At 35.6% G+C, this 22,732-nt stretch overlaps 1 protein-coding gene across 3 annotated transcripts in view; it reads right to left on the bottom strand.

Moving 5' to 3' along the window:
- Window positions 1-576: 576 nt before the first annotated feature.
- LOC129003165 (bumetanide-sensitive sodium-(potassium)-chloride cotransporter-like) overlaps window positions 577-22,732 on the bottom strand; it is a 49,626-nt gene continuing 27,470 nt past the window's right edge. For 2 of the 3 annotated variants that reach the window (XM_054431426.1, XM_054431427.1), the window contains exons 7-21: window positions 22,260-22,374; window positions 21,752-21,891; window positions 21,085-21,306; window positions 20,389-20,496; window positions 19,161-19,284; window positions 17,277-17,398; window positions 16,663-16,798; window positions 15,642-15,853; window positions 13,964-14,211; window positions 13,254-13,414; window positions 9,955-10,218; window positions 7,601-7,715; window positions 6,589-6,740; window positions 5,999-6,116; window positions 577-747 (exon numbers count right to left, since the gene is read on the bottom strand). In XM_054431426.1, coding sequence (XP_054287401.1) covers window positions 612-747; window positions 5,999-6,116; window positions 6,589-6,740; window positions 7,601-7,715; window positions 9,955-10,218; window positions 13,254-13,414; window positions 13,964-14,211; window positions 15,642-15,853; window positions 16,663-16,798; window positions 17,277-17,398; window positions 19,161-19,284; window positions 20,389-20,496; window positions 21,085-21,306; window positions 21,752-21,891; window positions 22,260-22,374 — 2,373 coding nt within the window. In that variant the 3' untranslated portion in view covers window positions 577-611. The remainder of the gene's footprint in view (window positions 748-5,998; window positions 6,117-6,588; window positions 6,741-7,600; window positions 7,716-9,954; window positions 10,219-13,253; window positions 13,415-13,963; window positions 14,212-15,641; window positions 15,854-16,662; window positions 16,799-17,276; window positions 17,399-19,160; window positions 19,285-20,388; window positions 20,497-21,084; window positions 21,307-21,751; window positions 21,892-22,259; window positions 22,375-22,732) is intronic. The other variant, XM_054431428.1, reaches the window with a different exon arrangement.

The raw sequence follows: 22,732 nt of genomic DNA, 5'->3' as shown, positions 1-22,732 counted from the left end.
TAACCCAGTCAAAGATACAAGTCGATAAAAATGTCTCACTATGGTACCCTAACCCAGTCAAAGGTACAAGTCGATAAAAAAGCCTCACTATGGTACCCTTACACAGTCAAAGGTACAAGTCAATAAAAAAGTCACACTATAGTACCCTAACACAGTCTAAGATACAAGCCGATAAAAAAGACTCACTATGGTACCCTAACACAGTCAAAGATACAAGTTGATAAAAAAAAACCTCACTATGGTACCCTAATACAGCACACTATTGTACATTCTTCACTCATATTTTTGTAAAATTTGTCGTAATTTAGCAAACACAATTGATTATTACAACTGGAGTGCACCATTTAGTTTTATAAGCTGCTCTTTTGTTTGAATGAGAATCAAATGTAACATAGTTTAGAATTATCAACTCAATCAAAGTGTAAACAAATCAAATGTAAATCTCCTATTATAAATTCAGCATTGCGTCCCTGTCTCAATGTAATAATGATTACGACAATGGAAATTGTGTGATAATTCATAAAATAAAATCATTTGGTTGAAATGGGGAAAAGGATGAGAAAACAGAAACAGGAAATAAATATATTATAACTTTACACTAATACAGAATGTTATGAGTAGTAAGTGAGTACGGAGGTCTGATTGCCTCGTAGTATGAGGTAGGGAGGCATGTCCTTAGTGAGGAGCTCCAGCCAGGCCATGTACAAAGGAGCGGACACGGTGCCTTTACGAGGCATGGGCAGTGTCCTGAACATACAACAACAATGAGTATACACCAACATGTAAGCATGAAGATCCATCAACAAACATACCTCTCTTCCAGTATCTGAAGGCAATATACCAACTGTGTATAAAAAAATCAAAATTTCAAAAAAACAAAAAACCTTAAACACCTGGACACCTGGTGTTATGTAGGTAAAAAACACCTGGAGTTACTATGGATTGGTACCTAACCAAATTTTATCGAAATCGGACTACAGGTGTGGCCTGTAGCTCTGTACACATACACACACAGACATCACTTTCAAATAACTTTTTTCAAAACTCTAACTAAAAAATGTTGACAAAAACAATACTTTCTCCATAGTACTATGGTATAGCGGGAGAAAGAAAAAAGGTGTAACAGCTTTCTTGAGTTATATGGTGTGTCTTAACCCTCACACCAATAACTTTTATTTTATTTTATTTTTCTTTATGTTTATTTTGCATGTAGTTATAGGTGCAACCAACAACATGTTGAAAAACGTAAAGCTCATGTGAATAAAAATAATACCACAGACAATATAGTAATGTAGATTACGGTATAGCCATATAGCTAAATTCACATGGCATCCATTGAGCAGGATAGACATAAACTAGTAAGACAATGTAGATTACGGCATAGCCATATAGCTAAATTCACACGAAAACTTCATTATCATTGCATTACGTTATTTACGTTTTCTAGGATTTTTTCCCTAAAATTAAACCAAAAATTTCCCTTACATCCGTAACTCAAAATGTACACCCTCTCATTAATCTTGAGGGCAATGTCAGAGAATGGGACCGCTGAAAGATTTCCGTTTTGTCAATTTGTCAATGTCCTAGGAATGAATCACTGATTCTCGAGCATTGAACGAACTGCCATCATTTATCGGAAATCACTTAAATATTTAAGATATCGTTATGGATTCATTTGTCCCGAGTGGTTTTCATCATACATTTTTTAGCACAAATATCTATTTTTTTGTTAAGGAACTTATTCTACAAGTATAAATGATGACAAACGATAATTATAGGTTACTAGAAGAGTACCTGTCCTTTGTACGGGATTGGCCTATAAGTATAATACCCCCGCCGCAGCAAACCTGCAGACTAAGCGAATTTCCATTTGCCTGATTGGATTTAGACTAAAATGTCTCCTTAAAAATATCACATTTATTCCCTATTTAAATAGAATCAGTTTAACACGTACTTAGGTTTGCTGCAACAGGGAGGGTAAAAGTGTTTTTTTATGTAAAATGTTAATAGTTAGTAAGAAATAAAAACATTTTCCAAATTTGATCAAAATATGTTCATAAACAAGCACACTACAACGGTTTACTTATTCTCCATAAGAATAACATGGGAATTTTAAATTAACAATTTTTTTGAATTTTATCCGTAACCATTAGGCGCATTATAACGCTTCAATATACTAAATTATTTGTTTTTTTAAGCTCTACAAAATAGTTTGGAAAGAAATTTCAAAATTTTATGTTTTTTGGGTCAAAAATAGGAAAACCCCATTTTTACCCCATAAAAGCCCCCATAAACCCCTGTTCCCATGGTCCGATCATGCTGGTTCGCGAACTCGTTCGAATAAACGTAGGTTTACACGTTTGTACCAAATTTCATCAAAATCGGATCATTTTTGCTCTAGTTATCGCGCTAACGGACACACATATATATATATATATATGAGTTTGAACGGATGGTGTTTTTGGCCTCTAGGGACCTCAAAACGAAAAAAAAAATCGGTCCCGGGTCCAGGTCTTACCATGAGTACTACGGTAATAGCTTATTCCCTATATGGGAAATTCGCTAAAATGCTTATTGCACTTTTACTCGTGCTTTGCGTTTGCAATGGTAGGGGACAAATGGTTTGAGAAAATTTGGTTCTTTTAATTTACGGCATGCTATAGTATACCACATCTACCATAGCCATAATGTTCTTACCACTGCACCTAAACCATAGAAAAAAGTAAAGTTCAAATTAGCTGTTGTCATAAATGCAAAACAATTAATTGTGCTACACCCTGTTGGTAAGCCTTATAACTTTTAAATGCTATTTAATATCACAGAACCAACTTGGTTAACATGGGAAACCCCAGAGCCACTGGGGTGGAGCCCGAAAGGATTTTTGAGATAAGAATATGTTTATGTGTTAATCGGAAATGTGAGCTATCATCATACCAAATTTCAATTTATTATTTTTCACGTTTACTTGTCACAAACATCCATCCATCCATCCACACATCCATACATCCAAACTTTCTCACTTATAATATTAGTAGGATAGTAATGAGAGAAGTTGGCTATGTAATGTATACAACTCAAAAACATACAGTATATACAACTTGGAAAACTAGCTTTAAACATTTGCACTCAGTTAAAATGGCTCATTATCAGATATTTTGATAAATAAACAGGAAAGAGAAAGGTAAACCACATAGTGGGGTTATTAAATGGAGAATGTAAGCCAACATTAACAAGCCGTAATTCCCTCATCACATTCAAACCATCATTGTTATCTGTCCTTTGTACCTCACTGAGTATGATTATCTGTTTGACTCCAAATGAATTCACTGACTACCATCATATTACAAATATTGCGTTGACAGATTAATTTATTTTCTTCTAAAATAATAAAATTTTAAGCAAAATCACCATATTACAATATTTCCACTTGTTTGAAGTTTGTAGTAAATTTAATATCGTTTTCTACATTTTGGTGTGAACATATTATTTATTTTACTCGTAGGTAGGGTAAGAGTATGAGAATAGATACCTAGTTCATTGCCCATCAAACCAAACTTCTTTATAACCGTATTTTAACAAAAATGATTTTAAATGAAGATGATATTTAGCAACAGAATTTGGTTACTGATGTTATACTACAACCTTCAAGTCAATATAGGTAACCATAGACAAAAATAATTAAATATAGACAGTCAGCTGTGCTGCGGTAACCATAGGTTCTGGCGCACACCACTGGGAGCGCCATGTAGTTACGGCGTACACGCTACGTAACTACACGGCGCTAGAACTAGGTGTCCGCCAGAACCTATGGCAACCATGATAACCGCATTATGGCTGACAGTCTATATTTAATTCTTTTTGTCTATGATATAACTCACTGTTAATTTTTACAACATTAAAAAAAATACATTTGGCTGTTGGAAAACAATGTAAACTGTTTTTTGTAAAAAAAAAGTTTTTCCAAGTTTTAACCTCTATAACATTCCAATTTCTGTAAAGTAAGTAATTTAATATCCGTAACATAAGCAGTAATACAGTAAGTCCCTAATACAAATAATTAATTATGATAAATGGAAACTTGGAAGTGATTTAGCTTCACATTTAACACATTCATCCCATTAACTTTACCATCCCACTTGTTATCATTAGTATTTGTATTGAAATACTGTACTCCTATGATTGAAATACTGTACCTCCCATAAATAGAAATAGTATTTTTATTTTAAGTACTCTGACACTATTCACTGTACCACCAATGTACATGATTTACGAATAAAGATGTTTGAATATGAATATGAATATGTGTCCCTTTTGGTGTTATGGTGACTGAACAATAAAATAATTGCCTCTAAATTTCTTTTAACTTTTAGGATTTCCCTTAATAATGCAGAAACGAGCGATTAACTAGAGGGGTTGAACTCTTGTATACTAAAGATAGTTATACAATAGATAAAAATGCTTTAAGTACTAAAACTAAGAAGGTGGAGTAATTAAAGGATTCTTGTGTTTAATAGGGTTACAAGGTAAAAATATATGTACAAGAAATTCCATATAACTATGTATCTTAAAGTAATCTTGTGTGTTTAGTAAGACATATTAAATGGAGTATGGAATTATATTAAAGATAAGAATCAAAGTAGCTACACACAACTGCAAATGGAATCTTATCTTAGAGTTGTAATGGAATAGTGGAATACAGTACAATAAAACATCTCCAAACCAAAATAAAAGAATTGAACAGGCTTTAGAGGAAAACTGTAGATTAAAATAAAGGTTTCTTAAGTGGTACTATTTTAGGGTGCCGAATCAATAAATCCCATTCCCACAATGTTGCCATTTTAACAATTAAAACAAACCTAGTTTGATTGAGCGTAGTTGATAGGGTGTCCTGATGTCAATTAGTAATTTTTGTTGATTACACGTAAAACCATTTTCAAACTTTTTAACCAAGCAAAAGTGAAAGGACAGCTTATTGTTAACTATGGCAATTTATGCCCCATCAACTATCATAATGTCAAGAACAAAGAGATAAAATAAAATTTTGACTGTAGCACACTCTATGGAGTGATTTATAAGACTTAGTTCGATTTAGAAAAATATAAAAAGTAAGAAAAATGGTTACACCCAGTTAGTTATATATGGACGGCGTTGTCGTCCTGTAATCCAGCTACTAGGAGCTCACGAATTGTGGATATTTATAGGCATGCACTGTGGATGCGATACTCCCTGATGTGGATTAACGTCCGTACTAGTGAGTACTACGACCATCCGCAGTACTAGCCTGATAACTAGACCAATTCGTTAATACCAAGGCAAAATGTGGTTCAGATTCCACTATAAACTGTAGGTCTCTTAGTTGCCATTAGCTGTATGGGCTATTAATTAACAGCTGTGTCTAAGGAACATGTCGGCCTTAGTCACTAACAAGACTACAAGATCGCGCCACTCATCCACTCATCCTTCACTCATATTTGGGTTAAAATACGCACATAGTGGCGTCCCCATCTTAAATAATTGATATAAATTATGGATATGGTTATTATGGGAGAATGGGTCAACTTCTGTATTTAAAAACCAATAATACAGTGTATCAGAACCAATATTTGTGTAGATTGTTTCTCTGTCAAAACTAAATACAAATATAATAGTTATTATGCTGTAATAAAATATCATTGGTTGTACACAGTGTCGCCATTTGGTGTTTTCGGATAAAATATGTAGCCTACTGTGGCATGGCCCTCTAATACAAGGCCCCCCCAGGCCTGTTGCCATGGTAATAACAGTAATAATAACAAACATGTAAACATAAACATTGTGCATTAGCTCCATTATGAATTAGCGCATCAGCTGTTTAAGTAAACGTGGCTGTTAACATCACTATCATACCCAAGATATTAATTTCTGGTCAGAAAGGTGTCTGGATCAGTCGAGGTTTCCGGTACAACAATTTTTGTTTTGGAAAGGCTCTACTACTCTACTAAAAGTTTAAGATACTCACATAACTACAAAAGTAGAGTCCTTTGAGTATTCCTGCAATAGCTCCCTCAGCCTCATGTGTCTGTTGGTTTTCTCTGCGAGGACCAAAAGCTCCGACTCCATTATGTAATTTTTCTCTTCTGAAATTGCATTTTGATCAAGTTAAGTTTTTATAACTTTCAAAAATGTTGCATGAATTTTGGTCATTGTAAATCATTGTAATCATTGTAATATCAAAAACAGTTGAAAGATTCATAGTTTTTGTAATTACACTATTAATCATCTGTACCATACAAAAATTTGAGATTCATGTTTGTGTTTGTTTTTTGTTGTTAACTCAAAAAAGTGAAAGTTGATCCAATTGAAGAAAAAAAACTACATTTTGACAGAACTTTTAGTTGCATTCCTAGCTCTCACTTTTTTTCATAGATAAGACTTTTTGTCCCGGGTTCAAATCCCTATATCCCACCAAATCACCAATGGATTTTATCTATGTGATATTGCCGCAACCCTAAAGGTCTAGCCTGAAGTATGTGAAAAACAATCCTGTGCTCGTGCCTAGTGTTCTAGGACAAAAGAAAAATGGAAAGTAAGTTTTTCTACCATGCTTACCCTCCTCAGGTATGTTTTCATCATGAGGCAAAAAGTTTTCAATAATTTTGTCGAACTCCTGTTTCGTCTCTTCCCTGGCCTTCTTGGTGATGTCCGGAATGACTATGAGGTCGCTGTAGTCAATGCGAAACTTAGACAGAAGAGCCGCCAGACTGAAAACAGAAACATAAACTACAAACCACCCTTGCCAAGTGTTATAAGAAATTACAATTATCAGTACAAGCATTTACATAGATAACAAAATAAATACAGTGGAACCTCATTAACAAGCGATACTTGGTAATAAGTATCATATTTTAATACCCTTGATTTTATTTTAATTTATTACATATTATTGCGATCCTCGGTAAAAAAAGCTTTGAAAACAAGTCTGATGTGATATCACCCATATTGGAGATGTTTTATCGACAAAATCGACATTCAATTAAAGTACAGCACTGAGATAAATTTCAAATCCCATGCTCCCTTGCTTATTATTTTCATTAACACATCTTATTGGTTACAAAAAAGTGTGCTTAGGGAGTGATGTGTCTTATACAGTAATCATAGTTCCATATTGCTCTAGAGGTACTTCAACAAACTGTCATCCCAGCCAATAAGACATCAAAGTCAAAGTCAAATAAATCTTTATTCAGACATACAACAATGTGTACATGAATGCGTCTTAATCTTAAACTATAACTAATACTATATCCATCATTAATTAATTACGTACACTTTTTACAGATTTTGTTACAATAAAAAAATATATTAAAAATAGCTTTTCAATGATTAACTTTGTGTCACAGTAGTTAAAACAGTGCTGGAGTTCTAATCCATATAGGTATTTTAATTCATCAAATTAACTTTTTACTTAGACCTTTGCGACAACAATGAAAATACATAAAATTATCTTTCACCGTCTACTCTGCTGCTTTACTCATTTTCAAACCTTCATTATAGTATTGACTAGTATATACATTTAGTCAATGATTATAGTGATTCAAGATTCAAAACACACAATTTGACTCACTTGCGCTGATCACGGTCAAGCTGATTCTTGCGGTTAGCCAGAGAGAAGATCCTTAGCTTGCAATCTGCAAACTGTGATCTGGTCAGCAAGATGTGGGGAATGAGAAGAGTCAGACCTGTGCAGACATAACACTGTTACTGTTTGTGTATATGTGTAGAAAACATACTAAAAGAGACAAAGGTGGTTGGGTGCCAATATGATTTTGTGGTTAAATAAAGATACTGGTATATACAAAATTATTTAAATTTTGAACAGGTACGGTATAGGTATTGTTGATTAATTGTTGTACCATAATATTAACTAAATACTGCAGTATTTACCATTGACTAAACTCATACACTTATACTACATCTCCACAGGACATTACACAAATAAATTCTGATTCTGATTCAATATATGGCACAGTAATTAAGGCTACAGTGGCTTAATCAGAGCATTAGCCTTCAACATTTTAACCCTTTGATGCACAGTAAATTTTTTTTATTTCAATTTTTACTGAATTGATGTTTTTTGGTAACCTTAACCGTGTCAGAGCTCAGGAAAAATAATTTAAAAAATTTAATTTTGTTTTTATAATTTTTATTAATAAAAAACGAGGTGGTATTCTATACATACCACTGTGTATCAGTGCGTAGTCTAATGTGCATATAAAATATTAAAAACCTTCCTTGAAACGTAAAACCTACCAATATGTTACAGATGAGAAACAATTATTTACCTGTTCATGTATTGTAATAAAAAGATTACTTATCTAATCTATGTGAAAAATAGTGAATTAGCTCAAGATATTAGTAGGTACTGTACTCGTAAATACATTTGTATGACAATACTGAATACATTTGAAGGTCTGTTATTAAATAACAAGTTTCCAGAGAATCATTGTACAACATCGTATTCTCCAATTTTAAGATTCAAGATTCATCTTTATCTTAGTTCAGTTGTGAAACTCATAAAAACTATTTTTTGTCTGTCTAGCATAAGCACACTTTGCGCTCGTTACATTCCCAGTATGAGCGAATCTTTTTCTTTTTTGTGCTGCATAAGTTGCATCTCGTCCATGTTGATATTATGGGCATGTGAACGTTCTCCTTGAGCCTCTTTTCTACTGACATTTTAAATTTATGTTTGATCAAATTTAATTTAGCCTTTCCTTTGCCTTTCGTCGATTTTGAGTGTAAGCCATTCGTGTAGGAGATGCGGAATTGCTTCACCTGAGTTATGATTCCAAACGCAATAGGTGATTTATAATGATAAAAATAAATTATGTATTTTCATCAATGAAGATGAGTATATTTGCCGAAGAGAGACTAAGTTACTGTCATCTGGTCAATTATCTGATAAACCTATTTCATCTTAGCAACCGTCATTTAGAATTTCTGTTAGTAAGATGTCTTCAGTCATGTCTTTTGGATATCGGAGAATAATAAATAAATATTTAAAATATAGTAAGTAAAATTTATATGATTCATTTACCTGAAAAAATAGTGAAAATTATCACAAAATATGCTTGAAATTATATTTTAGCTTAGTAAGGCAACAACAAAATATGTCTAGTGTTAGTAGCATAGTGGTATTGTAGGTATACCACCTATATTTGGCAAAATAAACTTTCAGTTTGAACAAAAACAGTGTTTTTGACGCAATATAACAATTACATAGTGTCTAATTCAACATAAAAACATATATCTTACTTTGTTATATGTAATAGAAGGGTATACAAGACAGTCAAAACCTCTGCATAACAGCCTGTAGCCTGTAGCATGCAACGACGCTTTGAAACTTCAACTTTAATACTAAATTTATCTAGAAGCTACTAATTCCTCCAAAATACGCTAGGTTACAGCACTGACTAGGCCCCTGGTATGGTATTTCCACAATACCAGTATGCATCAATGCAGTAAAAATTATTTTACAAGTGGTATCCTGATAATACCACTGTGAATCAAAGGGTTAAGGCAATCCATGCTCTCAGGGGTAACAAATTCAGAATTTTAAAAATATTTAGGATATATTCAAACTTGGGATACTCTTTTAGACACATTAAACTTTAAAATCAGTTTAATACTTATGAAGAAGAAGTGTAAAAAGAGTTGGCGTCATGCATAGAAGGAGCATCAATGTCTGGTACTCATAATAGTACTTCTTATCCACACCCTTTTGCATAAGGCCTTACATCCATATAACCAATGGCCATAGTTACAATCAGTGATAAAACATTGACATCAGTATGATAATGAATACTTTTCTTGGCAACACTTTGAAACGTTATGTTGGAACTACATAGACAAAAAAAATTTGTTTAAAATAATTAATTAATTGCTGTTTAATAATAAATGGCCGGTATATTCACCAACCTCCATCGTCATAGAGCCACCAGACATCGACGAAGCCTTTCTCCTGTTTCCGTCGGAAGTGTGTGAGTTGCCGCATGATGTTGTTGGGTAGTGGCTCGCCCTCAGCACTGACGTACATCTCTGAGCCGTCCTTCCCCTTGGCGGAGTCTTGCTTGGCGGGGGCCTCCATGATCTCCTGGGTCTCCTGCATAACCTCTACAGAAACTTCTTCGACCGGCTCGCCTTGATCTTGGTCTGCCACTATTTCTACGTCGCCCAACTCCTCTGTTACACAGTTTCAAAATTTAGTTAGGTAATTTAAATCGTAGCCTTCCAAAGCTATCACATTAGATTTATGTTAAATGTGTTTACTTTGCCGCCAACTCATCGAGATGCATAGTTAAAGCAAAATATAAGTAAAAGTAACAAGTATAAGAGTCCTCCAAGCCAAAACCATGGACAAAAGAATTAAATATGACTGACAAAAGAAGGTTCCGCGATGTACCGCTAGAGCATGTTCAGTGTTCACCGATTCGCTGCCGTCGTACTCACCGTCTGCTACCATCACTACCACCCTTGCAAACGAAATGCTACCAACGTATCAGACCCACTTTTCATTATCGGTAAAGTACAAAATTCTGAAATCCCATCATTTTAACAAAAAAGTCAAATTTTTTAAAAATCCTGTAAATTTTTAAAACACGGAAAAATAACGGAACAAACTCCTAGTCCCCGGATTCTGGGGAATTCTCTAGAAGTTGGCAACCCTGGCTTCAACTACCAACTTTTCATGGCAACGCTCGCTAGCGCTTGACGCTGCAGCTGTGCAGCAAAACTACATGGCACTCCTGGCGGTGGACGCCAGAATATATGCTAACCGCAGCACTCCTGTCAGTCTATATTTAATTCTTTTGCCTATGCCAAAACTGAAAATAGCTCATAATGGATGGTAAACAATAAGAATTATTCATGCTGAAGTTAAACAAAAAATAACTGACAAATAATTGCAAAGAGATACGTTGTCAAAAATCTCTTGACATATTGGGTAGCCTGTAGTAAAATTTTCTACATTTGGATGCTTCCAGTCATACATGTGGACTACATGCACATAGCTGTAAAGGTTTGTCTTTTGTGTAAACTGTGTTTAACTTATTTTTGCAACATATCTAGAAGTGCTGAATACTTTTTCTAGCCTGACGATGGCGGAGTTCTGATAACCGTTGAAACATATGTAGCAAGTTTTACTACATGTTACTCTATATGTAAAGGATCATCTGACGAGGTATGTCTTGGCCATAAATTATGATTTATTGTAATCTTAGAACTATCAAAATTAATTATGAAAATAGTTTTAATTTTGAAAAGTTCGTTGATGTATGTTCGAGTGAAAATATTAAATTTAGACATATTTCCTATCCATAAACTTTATATTTGTAACCAGGACTATAGAAGAGTTAGGATGTAAATATACCTAATGTATGGTTCACTGAGTCACTAAAACACAGCAAGAAGTTCTAACTTCTAAAAATATTGAAATAAATTAATAATACAACTACACTCTGGGCAAAAAAAAATATTTTACAATAACTGGTCCCTTGTTCATGTTGGAGGTTCCTTTTACTGACCTTTTACAACATTAAAACGCTCAGTAATATTTTAATTTTCTATCATATACTACCCCCCTTTACCCCTTTACTGAAAATCTCTTACCTGTAGCTCCTTGCCTATTTTTATACACTGATGATACCAGGCACCCTACCCTATGCCTCATGCTCCTTAAAAGTAGGCTATACATGCACATTTCAAAACTTAATGATGAGTAAAATTTTAACCCTGTTATCAACCAAGCTTTTCCACCTCTTTCCAAGGCCCCACTAAAAAAACAGGCCATGCTGCAGGATCCATGACGTCACACTAGTGGATAGATTTCATTGATAAAATCATTGCCATCGCCATTCCCATATGTTTTAGGAAAATAAACATGCGGGCTGTTTGTAAGATTTTAATAGTAAGAGTTTAGTACAACTATCCACTACTGTGACGTAGTGTTGCGCTGCCCGTGCTGCAGCATGGCCTGTTTTTCTAGTGGGGCCTTGCTCTTTCCCAAGCATCCCACCATATTCTTAAGCTTGCCTTCACCTTTCAAAATCTAGCCCTCTGCCTTTCTAAGCTCCCTGCAACCTTCTCAAGCTCCCCACTACATTCTCAAGCTGCCTTTGCCACTACTATCTTCCCAACTTCTCACATTCTACCCAAAATTTACCTGCCACCTTTCTCAAACCCTCACAAACATTCTGAAACTACCTTCACTACCTTCTTGAGTTTCTCATTACATTCTCAAAATACCTTTGCTACCTTATGAGATTCTGATTACATTCTCAAGATACATTTTTGCTACTTTCTCAAGCTTATGCTATCTTCAAGCTCCTCGCCACATACTCAAGCATCCTTCCACCATCTCAAGCTCCCCACTACATTCTCAAGCCCTGCACTACATTCTCAAGCCCTGCACAGTGTTGCCAGGTGTACAATAATTATTGTATTTGTACGATTCTTTTGCTCCTTCCCCACAAAAAATAATTTTGAAAAATTGTACGATAATTTTGACATTGTGTGCGATTTTTTGTCATAATGTACGATTATTTTTTGGGGGCTGGAAAATAAACTATTTCATATTGATTATTACTCATTTAAACACGTTTCCCACTTTTAATATATGGAAAAACGGTAACATCACTTCGTTGCAGTTCGATCTGGCAACCTTGCAAAGGCATCAGCTGTGTTAGAGAGGGCCCAATGGCTACCAACTTAAGTGTTTATAGGAGAATTTTGAGAGAAGTTAGCCCGTTGTACCTACAATTATTGTACTCAGTACATTGGCAGTAGGGGAATAAAATAAAGCAATGAGCTGGTTGATTTTTCCAGTTGAGAACCAAAATACCATCATTTTACAGCGTTTCAATTTTTTTCTAGCAGAGATGCAGATTCCGTGTGTGTGTGATAGTGTGCTGCCTCCGGTAGAATTTATATTTTTCTAGCTCAGTGGTAGGCTGGTAGAGCAAAAAAAGTGGGCGGCAGAGACAAATAGAGTAAAATTTCGACCATTCCATCATCGACTTGCTTGTTTTACATTATAATATAAAAGAAAATTGTGTGTACGATAATTTTGCCCCAAATATGATAATTTTGGACTGCTTGTACGATAATTTACGCCGGCCAATCTGGCAACACTGGCCTTGCACTACATTCTCAAGCAACCGTTGCTACTTCCTCAAGCTTCCCAAGCAAATGCCATGCTCCCAAGCTCCCGCCACCTTTACCTAGTTCCGCACCAGATTGGTTCCTCCTCATTTTGTCCTCAGCATCTTTCTCGTCCAGAGAAGAGATCATGACAACATCCTTGTCCTGAAGCAGAGCAGAGTAGTCTAGTCCATTGGGCATTCTGAGGATGGCTACGGCCAAATAGGTGTCCAGTGCAGAGCTAAAAAGCATACATAATACCTTTAAACCTTTCTGAGACCAATCAAAAAATGTAACATCGTTTAATCTTGAAATAGTCTTAATTCATATAAGATACATGAATAGAATTGTATGAGCCAAAAGTATAATTATTTCAATGTATTTATCATTTATAGATATAGATGTAGAGATTACAAAATATTAGATGGATTAATAACAAGAATCACAAATAATTTTAGGAAGTTGCCTGAAAGTACAAAAATCTAAAACTAACTTCTTTGCTGAATATGATAATTCCGGAAGTAGAACATTTTCCCACCATTTAACTTAGCTTCCTAACTTTGATGATTATTATTTTTTAGTGTTCATACTAAAAAATTATTTAATTTGTAGAAACAGCTGTGTTTAGCATAGATTGTTGCACTGTAAAATTGTTCCCTAAGGGTTAAAAACTAACTTTTCCCTTAGACAATAAAAAAAAAAAACATATGTTTAACCCATAAGACACATTTCTTTCACTTTAAGCAAGGAACTATTCAGTATGGCTCCGATATAGTTTATTGCTACTCACTGTATGATGCCGAAGTACTGGATGAGATGATCTCTGGGACATGTCTGCCAGTCACTCTTGTACCCTATCAGCACAGTGTTGGGTCTCAGCTTGCCGAGTCCTGCTATCTGCATCAGCGACTGAGCTGCCGTCTCGAAATTGCCAGTTCCCTCCTCTGCGATGCTGACGAACGCTTTGATCCGATGCTGCTCCAACCAACGGTACGCTTTCTGGCTCAGGGCTTCGTACACTCGCTGTGAGTGAGTCCCCTGTTTGGTATAAATAATGTCTGTTATTGACCAGCTGTTTTGATGATAGTTGACTAAATGTAAACGATTATTGGAGTACTTTGGTTCAACATCAGGTTGAAAAGTTGGCTTATTGGTAAGTAGTATAGGTACTTAATCCAACTACTAGGAGGTTACGAATTGTGGATATTCATAGGCATGCACTGTGGATGGGATACTCCCTGGTGTGGATTAATGTCCACTTGAGTCTATCCGCAGTACTATCCTGAAAATTATACCAATTCGTATACACCAAGGCAAAAATGTGGTTCGGATTCCACTATAAACTGCTGTATGGGCTATTAATTAACATCTTTGTCTAAAGAAATAATTCGGAATTAGTCACTAACAAGACTACAAGATCGCACCACTCATCCTACACTCATCTCCATTCATGTTTGGCTTAAAATACCTACTTTGTATGGTCACCGTTTCATTGAAAAGTATTAAGTATTAAGGTTTTAGAGCAACATGTTTAAACGTTTAAAGTATACATTCAGTATCAACTTGAATAGGAAAGAAACTAGATCTAATAAAAATGAGTCAGCTCAGCATAAAATACAACTGCAGATTTAATTCACTATCGCCCTTATGGATCAGCTGAAGATATATGGGGGAATGTTTTTGTCTGGTAACTCACGAGTGGGTTAACAGGTCATCAGTATTAACAGGTCATTTAATTACGTTAAATTTTAACAAGAACAAATAGAATGATCAATTTTTGAACTCTGCCTGTGCCCTTTGTATTATCATTGACTATTGGATACAGAAGATTGGATAATATTGGATATTAATACGTTGTTGTATTAAAAGTCAATGGTATTATAAACAAAGATCAGAGTACCTACTGTAAAATTTATCCCCAAACATATGAAAAGCTACAGATAATACAATGGGATAGAAAGTTTATTTTATAAAATAGTAATAATAGAAGGGTCAATAAAATGAAGCTGATTAATAAAGTTGATGACGAAGAAATACTGAAGTCTATGTATCAAGTCATAAATTATCCTGAATTCAATAATTTCAATTGAAACCCAGGACTCTGTCAGAAAATTTACCACTCATCAATTACATCTTCACCGATCTACCCTGCTATAGTTCCTTGACAAAATATAGGCGGTTTAAGGGGAAGGTCTCTTGGGTTCCTCTACTACTTTTTTAGCATAATCTATAAATCAGCTGATAAGCCATCAGCTGTTTTTCCAAAGTTAGTGTGAGGTGGAGTGTAATTCCGTTTGTTCAAACCTTCTAAATTTTTTCAACGGAGTATAGTCAGGTCCAATCAAAATTAACAAATAAATTAAATAACTTGTCACTTTTAATTACTGCAAAGTGATACTCTTCTACTTTTGTTCCTCATGTTTGAAAATCAACAGTGGATATGCTAATTAACGAAACCATCCTCACACCTTGACAATGTGTCCGCACATGAGTAGAGAGTTTCCTTTGGTGACAAGATGAGCGAAGTCTATGAGAGGAGGTCGAGCGCCAGGCAGTCCTGACATCACCAGTAACTGAGGACGGTAGTTCTTGACGTGCTCCTGCACCTTGTTGAGGTCGAGGGTTGATTTGAGCGCAAAGTTGTAAGCCTGAGCTTGAGTGGAAGAGCCCCAGTTGACTTCTGTAAGACACAGTTTTAGTTGTATGTTAGTGTTAGTGTTTGGTTGAATGGGAAGAGTGGTGATGATTTGTGCAAAACCTATATTCACACTTTGGAAAATCAGATCGAACAGTATCCTTGTCAAACTTTATAATATAGTGTGAGCAATGAATACAAAAGAAGCTAAATGCTTATGGAGAATAGTAAGCGAAATTTTGCCGCCGAAATGAGCGCTGCGCGGCCACCTCTACGATCCCTCGGGCGTTAAACACCCTACTATCTCTCTCTCTCTCTAAGCCGATTCTTTGTCTCACTCTCTCTCTCACTCAGTCAACTTACTTGGCCACGTGCTCGCAATAGTCTACCTAGAGGACGCCGCAGGAACTATCCAAAATTCAAATATTTCCCAGACTGAATTTTTTACAAAGGCATTGCCCTTCTTATGAGTTTTGTATTCATTGGTCTTATAGCCAGTTGTATTTGAGCCACAATGATGACATGGGCAATAATTTGCACAAAAATAAGCCCCCCCTGAAAAGCCAATTGCCTTGCGCCCTAGGCACGTGCTTAACGTGGCTATTCAGTAAATCGGCCCTGCACAGTTGGTCTTTAAGACAAAATCATAAATTTAAAAATAATTTTTTGTTTATAAAGAGATTAAATGTTAAATAAGCTATACAGTCCTACGTCCTATTTTTTTAAAATTTTGAAATTACTTTACTTAAAACATATTTTAAACTTAAAAAGCTTCTTTTTGAAATGCTGATCATATTAAAAGCTTTCATGCGACTATGTATCATGACTCTTAACATTGACTACTAAATACTTGCCAGGCTTCCTGTAGGAGACGTAAAGATAAAGAGTAATGACGACAAAGAACGTAACTAGGGCAGTCCACCAGGAGATGAGGAACATGACAGCGATGCATAGCAGTGTTCCCACCAGACTCACCCAGGCGTTGTAGTACTACCAACATTGCAGAAAAAATCATAAAACATTGACAAATTATTGAAAACACATTGAAATCCACTGAAACTTAAATAATAAAAGCCAAAATTAGTTAAAAATAAAACATGAGTTTCCTTTATATTGCTTTGACAATCAAAATAAACTAGACCGAGCCATGGCTCGGTCCCCAGGTACTAGGTTGTTAAATTGAAAATGATCACAAAACTCTACATGCTGGCGCTCATCAATCGAGTTGATTTACACAAACGCAGTATTTTAATTGTTGTGGTGTACGAGTTTTTTTTTCTGGGATTGCAGTACAATGTTGGTTTTGACTTAATAACTCAATAACTCCTTTATTCAACCAAAGTAACAAACACAGATTTGCATTTGTCATGTCAAACTTAACACAGAGTTGATCATAAAAGGATTTTGCACAATTAGCAAAGCATTCAAACACTTGTAAAAGAAATAAAGTATGTAAAAGACTGCCTACCTTAAAAGCAGGCCGCCATCCAGGGCACTTTGAGATTGAGGCATGGAACACAGAAAAGTTGATGAGAGCATAAGCAGCCAAGAAGAAATTTGAGAGAAGGGGAGCAATAGCATTCAGCTGGGCTGTAAACAGTAATAAATTTAAACCAAGCTACAATTTACAGATTTTAGTATTAAATGATATTTCATCAAAAATTCCAGTTAAGAACATTAGTCATTTGTTCAACAAGCTATTAAGGCGAACAAATTGCAAAACTTGACCTAAGAAATATTATATTTTTTTATTGAGATCACGCTAAGTGTGTGTGTTGCCGCTTTATTTAATATTTTCTAACACTGTATATTTTAAAATTATTATCTTGGTTTTTGGGATATTTATCTTGAGTAGCACAAGAAATTGGTTCAATAATGGAGGAAAATTTGATACCATCAAATACTTTTCTTATACTATTCTCATTTTTTATTACGACTCAGTGCTTCGGTAAATTAGTAGAATAAGCATATTTTCCATTGGTCATGGCATACTCAAAAATACTGGAAGTACAATTACTAAGATTGGACTAGTGTACCTGTTGCTTGAATTCAAGCAATTGCAAGGTGTTACAGGCGTTATTTTAAAACAAAAAAACAGTCTTAATTTCCAATGACTTTAAAAGAGTTGACTCAAAGATTATGGAAATAATCACAATGTACATCCTAGAACTTCAGAGTGAAAGACAATTAATATTATTATGATAATCTTAAACTGCACTGCATCGTAACTCTTACGAGGGTCGTCTCAAAAGTAAGTTACACCTATTTCCAAAATAAATAAAAAAAGCCAAATTTGATTTGAAAAGGGTAAATTTTAAAGATACATACATTGACTATTTTTCTACGCAATCGCCATCTTTTTAAAGGCATTTTTGATAACGTGGCAACAGTTTTTTTAGTCCAGCATCATACCACTCTGCCGCCATTTTGGTTAGCCATTGTTCCACCTCCCGTTTCAGTTTGTCTTCGTTTTCAAAGCGCTTCCCGCCTAAATGCCGCTTCAACTCCGGGAAGAGATGAAATTCACTCGGCGCCAAGTCAGGAGAGTAAGGTGGATGGCCGAAAACATCCCATCGGAAGGATTCCAGAAGGTCTTGTGTTTGTGTTCAGCATCAACCCTTTGCTCCTTATGCCTTTCTGAAAGAAGGCGTGGCACCCATCTTGCACAGACTTTTGACAAACTGAGATCATCCCAAATGATTCTGTGAAGCGACGCACGACTAATTTCAACATTTGGAGGAAGCTGTGTAATGATTTCATCCAATGTCAAGCGCCGGTTGGTGTCAATGACCTTGCGGACATCTTCAACAACAGTCAAAGCGCGGGAAGTGGACGGGCGTCCACTTCGTTGTTCATCGTGTAACGATTTTCGTCCATCAATAAACGATTGACGCCAGCGGGAAACCATTGGCCTAGACATCACATTTTCACCATAAACACTGCACAATTCTCGATGAATTTCACTTGCATTTTTATTCTTTGCAGTCAAAAATCTAATTACTGCACGGATTTCACAATCGGCGGTGGGAACAAGTGGTGTCTCCATTATTGCCAAAGCGATACTGGAGGGGCGAGTGCCGTAGGCGGCCGCGACGTTTACAGTGTTGCCACTACATCCAGACGAAAATTCCCCGCGACTCCCAGCTTTCTAGCACTCGACGCTGTGATTTCAAACAAATGTGTAACTTACTTTTGAGACGACCCTCGTAGAAACAGACTTTATAAAAACCCAGAGCAGTAAAACTTATAAATCTATTCAGTACTGAGCTGTATTTGAAACATTATATTCCTGGCTGGAACTTTGTTCAAAGATGATTTTAGTGTTAAGTTTAGATATAATAGAAATACCAACCAATGAGAATGCAGCCGAAAGCGATGCCGGAGACAAGAATATAGCCTCGGGCTGGGTCATTGTTCGCTCCGTAGCCTTTAGCAAAGAACTCTATATTTGGATACAGTTTGTCTTTTGCTAGGGCCTGTAAAATACATTTTTGTTAGAATACAGAAGCTTTAAACAAGAAACAAAATTCAAGGATAAACTGTTTAATCGGCTGAACAGTTTTAAAACTTTACTTTGCGTAAACTGATTTCACTTCTGTGACAAAACTGTGTTGATGTTGTTGATCAACCCCTATTTTGTCCACACAGTACACAGTATTTTTGTTTGGAAACAATAATTTTACCACTTGTTTATTGAGCTACTTAGCTTCACATTTCTGTCATTCAGCAAAACTCTTTTATGTGATATGATGGTTTTGATTTTGACTCTAGATGTACTAAACAGTACCATACTAGAATTTTCATTTTATGTTAAATGTCAGTTTTACAATAAGAAATCATTCAATTGAGTCACAGACGCTGTATGCTCTGCTGTAAAATACAATTTTCTTCTGTATAGAAATTAATCATGGAAGAGCAACTTGCTGCAAATTATAGCACATTTTATGTCCCTATCAACTAGATACTATTAGTGTAGTATAAAAAAACTGAACCAGGAAAATATAACTTCAGAAGAACACACACTCTAGCAGAAGTTCTTTTTTGTGCAAAAAAGCCAAAAGCTAGCTGAATTCAGCTGATTTGTAGATGGAATGTCCTTTTCAATTCAAATTTGAATGGTTCCATTTTGAACCAAGGCAAATATTCTTAGGATTTAATTTATGAAAATATAAATTACTATAAATTAAAGAGCAAACTGTAAAATTTACAAAACAGTTGGAAATATTCACTCTAGCCAACACCGACAATCAAGTGTTGTTCAACATGAAACAATCATAAAAACAGACTTCATAATTTTAAATGGCATGAAAAGTCTATTTGAAGAATAAAATATAGTTTTATGTTTTTAACATGCTGAGATGTTAAGAGTCTTACTGGGCATAATTTACTGTAACATTTTTGCAGAACAAGAAACTCCAAAGAATCTATTGGCAGATGAGGCAGTCGACTGTAAGAGAGCCAATAGTCCAGGGATACTTGAACACTCTGACATAAACGGAATTAGGGCTGGAGGGGATGCTCAAGACAGCGCTGAAGACAGTTTTGGGGGCGTAAGTAAGTACGTAAATAACGCCAATCACCTGTAGCACTCTAGGAGCTCCGACCAGACTTGCGATGGCAGAGGAGAGAGTGGCAGCGAAACAACCTCCGTAGATGAGAGGACCCCACAGCGAGGCTAACTCCATAGCCTGCATAAAAGTGACGGTTGGTAAGGTCAAAAATATGAGGGTCTTATAGTAAAACCTGAAATCTTAAAAATCATAAATTTTACACAACAACATATAAATACTGTATATCTTAAATTGGGTCTGAAATAACTCTTTTTGACGGCTCGAACAGTTTAACGACTAAAGCGTCGACAAGGTTGAGAAAAGTGTGAGGGTTGAAAATACACTTTGGTTTTTGTGATGAACTCTACTATTTGCCATACTGCACCAATTATTGAGCTAAATAGCTCATAGTACGTAAATTTTGTACATTGTTTACCTTTTATGGATTATGTCCTCTACTCTGCCTGATTCTTTTTGGCCCTAGGGATTAAAATAGCTGTAAACTTGGGTTAATTAGATAACAGTAAGGTACGCTACAATTAACAAAAAAGTCTGACCTCTATATATACTTTTCCAAAACCTCTATTAAATCTGTAACTGGTCACTCAGCTATTATGAATATTACCATTGAAATGCACGTTGAAATTCCTACCAAAATAAATGTTGAATGTATCTATGGTACTACTTGAGACATAATAAATATTTTAACTAGAAACAATATATTACCTGATTGTCATTCTGCATTCCGTATCTGCAAGTTCCGTTGCAGCTACCAATTTGCTCAAACAGCTCGTGATCTTTCAGCCCTTCAAACTCTGTTACCAGCGTCACGTTCCCGGAAGCGTCCCGTAACATGCAGCCTCCCATCATGAAGGCATAGCTGATGTACGACAGAAACGTTGAGGCTATTGCCAGCAACGTGCCCTTGGGAATTGCTGAACTTGGGTCCTGTATAAACAAGTCTCCTATAAGGTCACAACAGTAGTAGATGCCTACAGTAGTGTGCTAACAGTAGTGGTAGATGTAGTAGATGATGTTTTTTTTTACCATCGTGATGGAAAATGTCCGCAATAAACCTTTGAACAACAGTAGTAGATGGTAGTGATTTGACATCAGCTGATGTAATGTCTGTCCATACAACTTTGCAAAACAGTTTGGCTATTGACAGTGTAAAATCACTGATTAAAAGTAAAATATTTAAACTCAAGAGCATTAAACAAACATTGTATTTGATTGAACATAGAATAACTGCCCACTACCTGCCGATCTTGTCCGGTTAACCAATGTGCTGATAAAAATTGTCCGCTTAAAGAGATGTCATTTCCGCCGAGTGTAGTCCGGTTAAAACGATGTCTGGTTAAAAGGTGTCCGGATAAGAGGGAGTCTACTGTACCTTTAGATCCCCAGACAGATTCGCCCCTGCTACGATTCCTGTCACTGCAGGGAAGAATACAGCAAATACTGAAAAGAAGTCATGTTCCACCCCCTCAAATGTTCTGTAGTCAGGGCCAAGGTTTTCCTTGAACAATTCTACTGAAACAGAAAACCCCTCGTTTAGGCAATTAAAATGTAAATTTAAACACTTTAGACAGTGTAAGTTTTCTGAGCTAACAGATTGTAACATTGTAGAGCACTGAATATGGAATAAAGATAATCAATTGTGCCTGATAAAAGTAGTAGGGAATATTTATTTTGCATTCTTAATCTTCTTAAATGGCTTCATTATAAAAACAAAACTTGTATTCATACAATCATTCACTTTAAATTTCCTGACACTGCCAAAGATTGCCTCATAATAAATGCTACTCCATGGTACCAGTATATACTCATATGGATACAGTAACAGACGAAATACTTAATCACTGAATTGCTTTTACAACTAATTACAGTAGAGTACTTACAGTTGTAACCAACAAATCCTTTGGCCACTTCAAGGTCATTTTTAGGTCCAAGGATAGTTCCAATGACAAAGTCTATCTGTGAGAAGAGTAGTACCACCAGAAGACACATTTGAGTCTGTGAAAAAACATTAATTAAGATAATTTACAGTACTAATTTACTACCTCGGATTGAATTTATGGAACTAACCGTTGATTTTTTTAGGTCAAAGCCATTCCTGTTCAAAATAATTGTACCCCGTTCCCTATAGTTTTTTGATCTGGATCAGCATCATGTCGATCAGCGATGAAATACATGTAGGGGCGTACCTAGGGGGGGGCCCACCCCCTAGACTTAGAAATGGTATATTTTGTTTAGAACCCCTACCATTCAGTTGTCTCCCCCAAATTCTATCCTAGGTACGCCCCTGTATACATGTTTACAGTGTTGGCCGTTTTCAACCTTTTAGACTATCGGACCTAGTCCTGTGAAATTC

This window comes from Macrosteles quadrilineatus, unplaced genomic scaffold (genome assembly GCF_028750875.1).
Source record: "Macrosteles quadrilineatus isolate MER2022 unplaced genomic scaffold, UCM_ALF_1.0 Scaffold_9__3_contigs__length_116548681, whole genome shotgun sequence".
NCBI classification, from domain to species: domain Eukaryota; kingdom Metazoa; phylum Arthropoda; class Insecta; order Hemiptera; family Cicadellidae; genus Macrosteles; species Macrosteles quadrilineatus.
The sequence above is the reverse complement of the archived record's forward strand: the minus strand, read 5'-3'. Positions and strand labels throughout refer to the sequence as shown.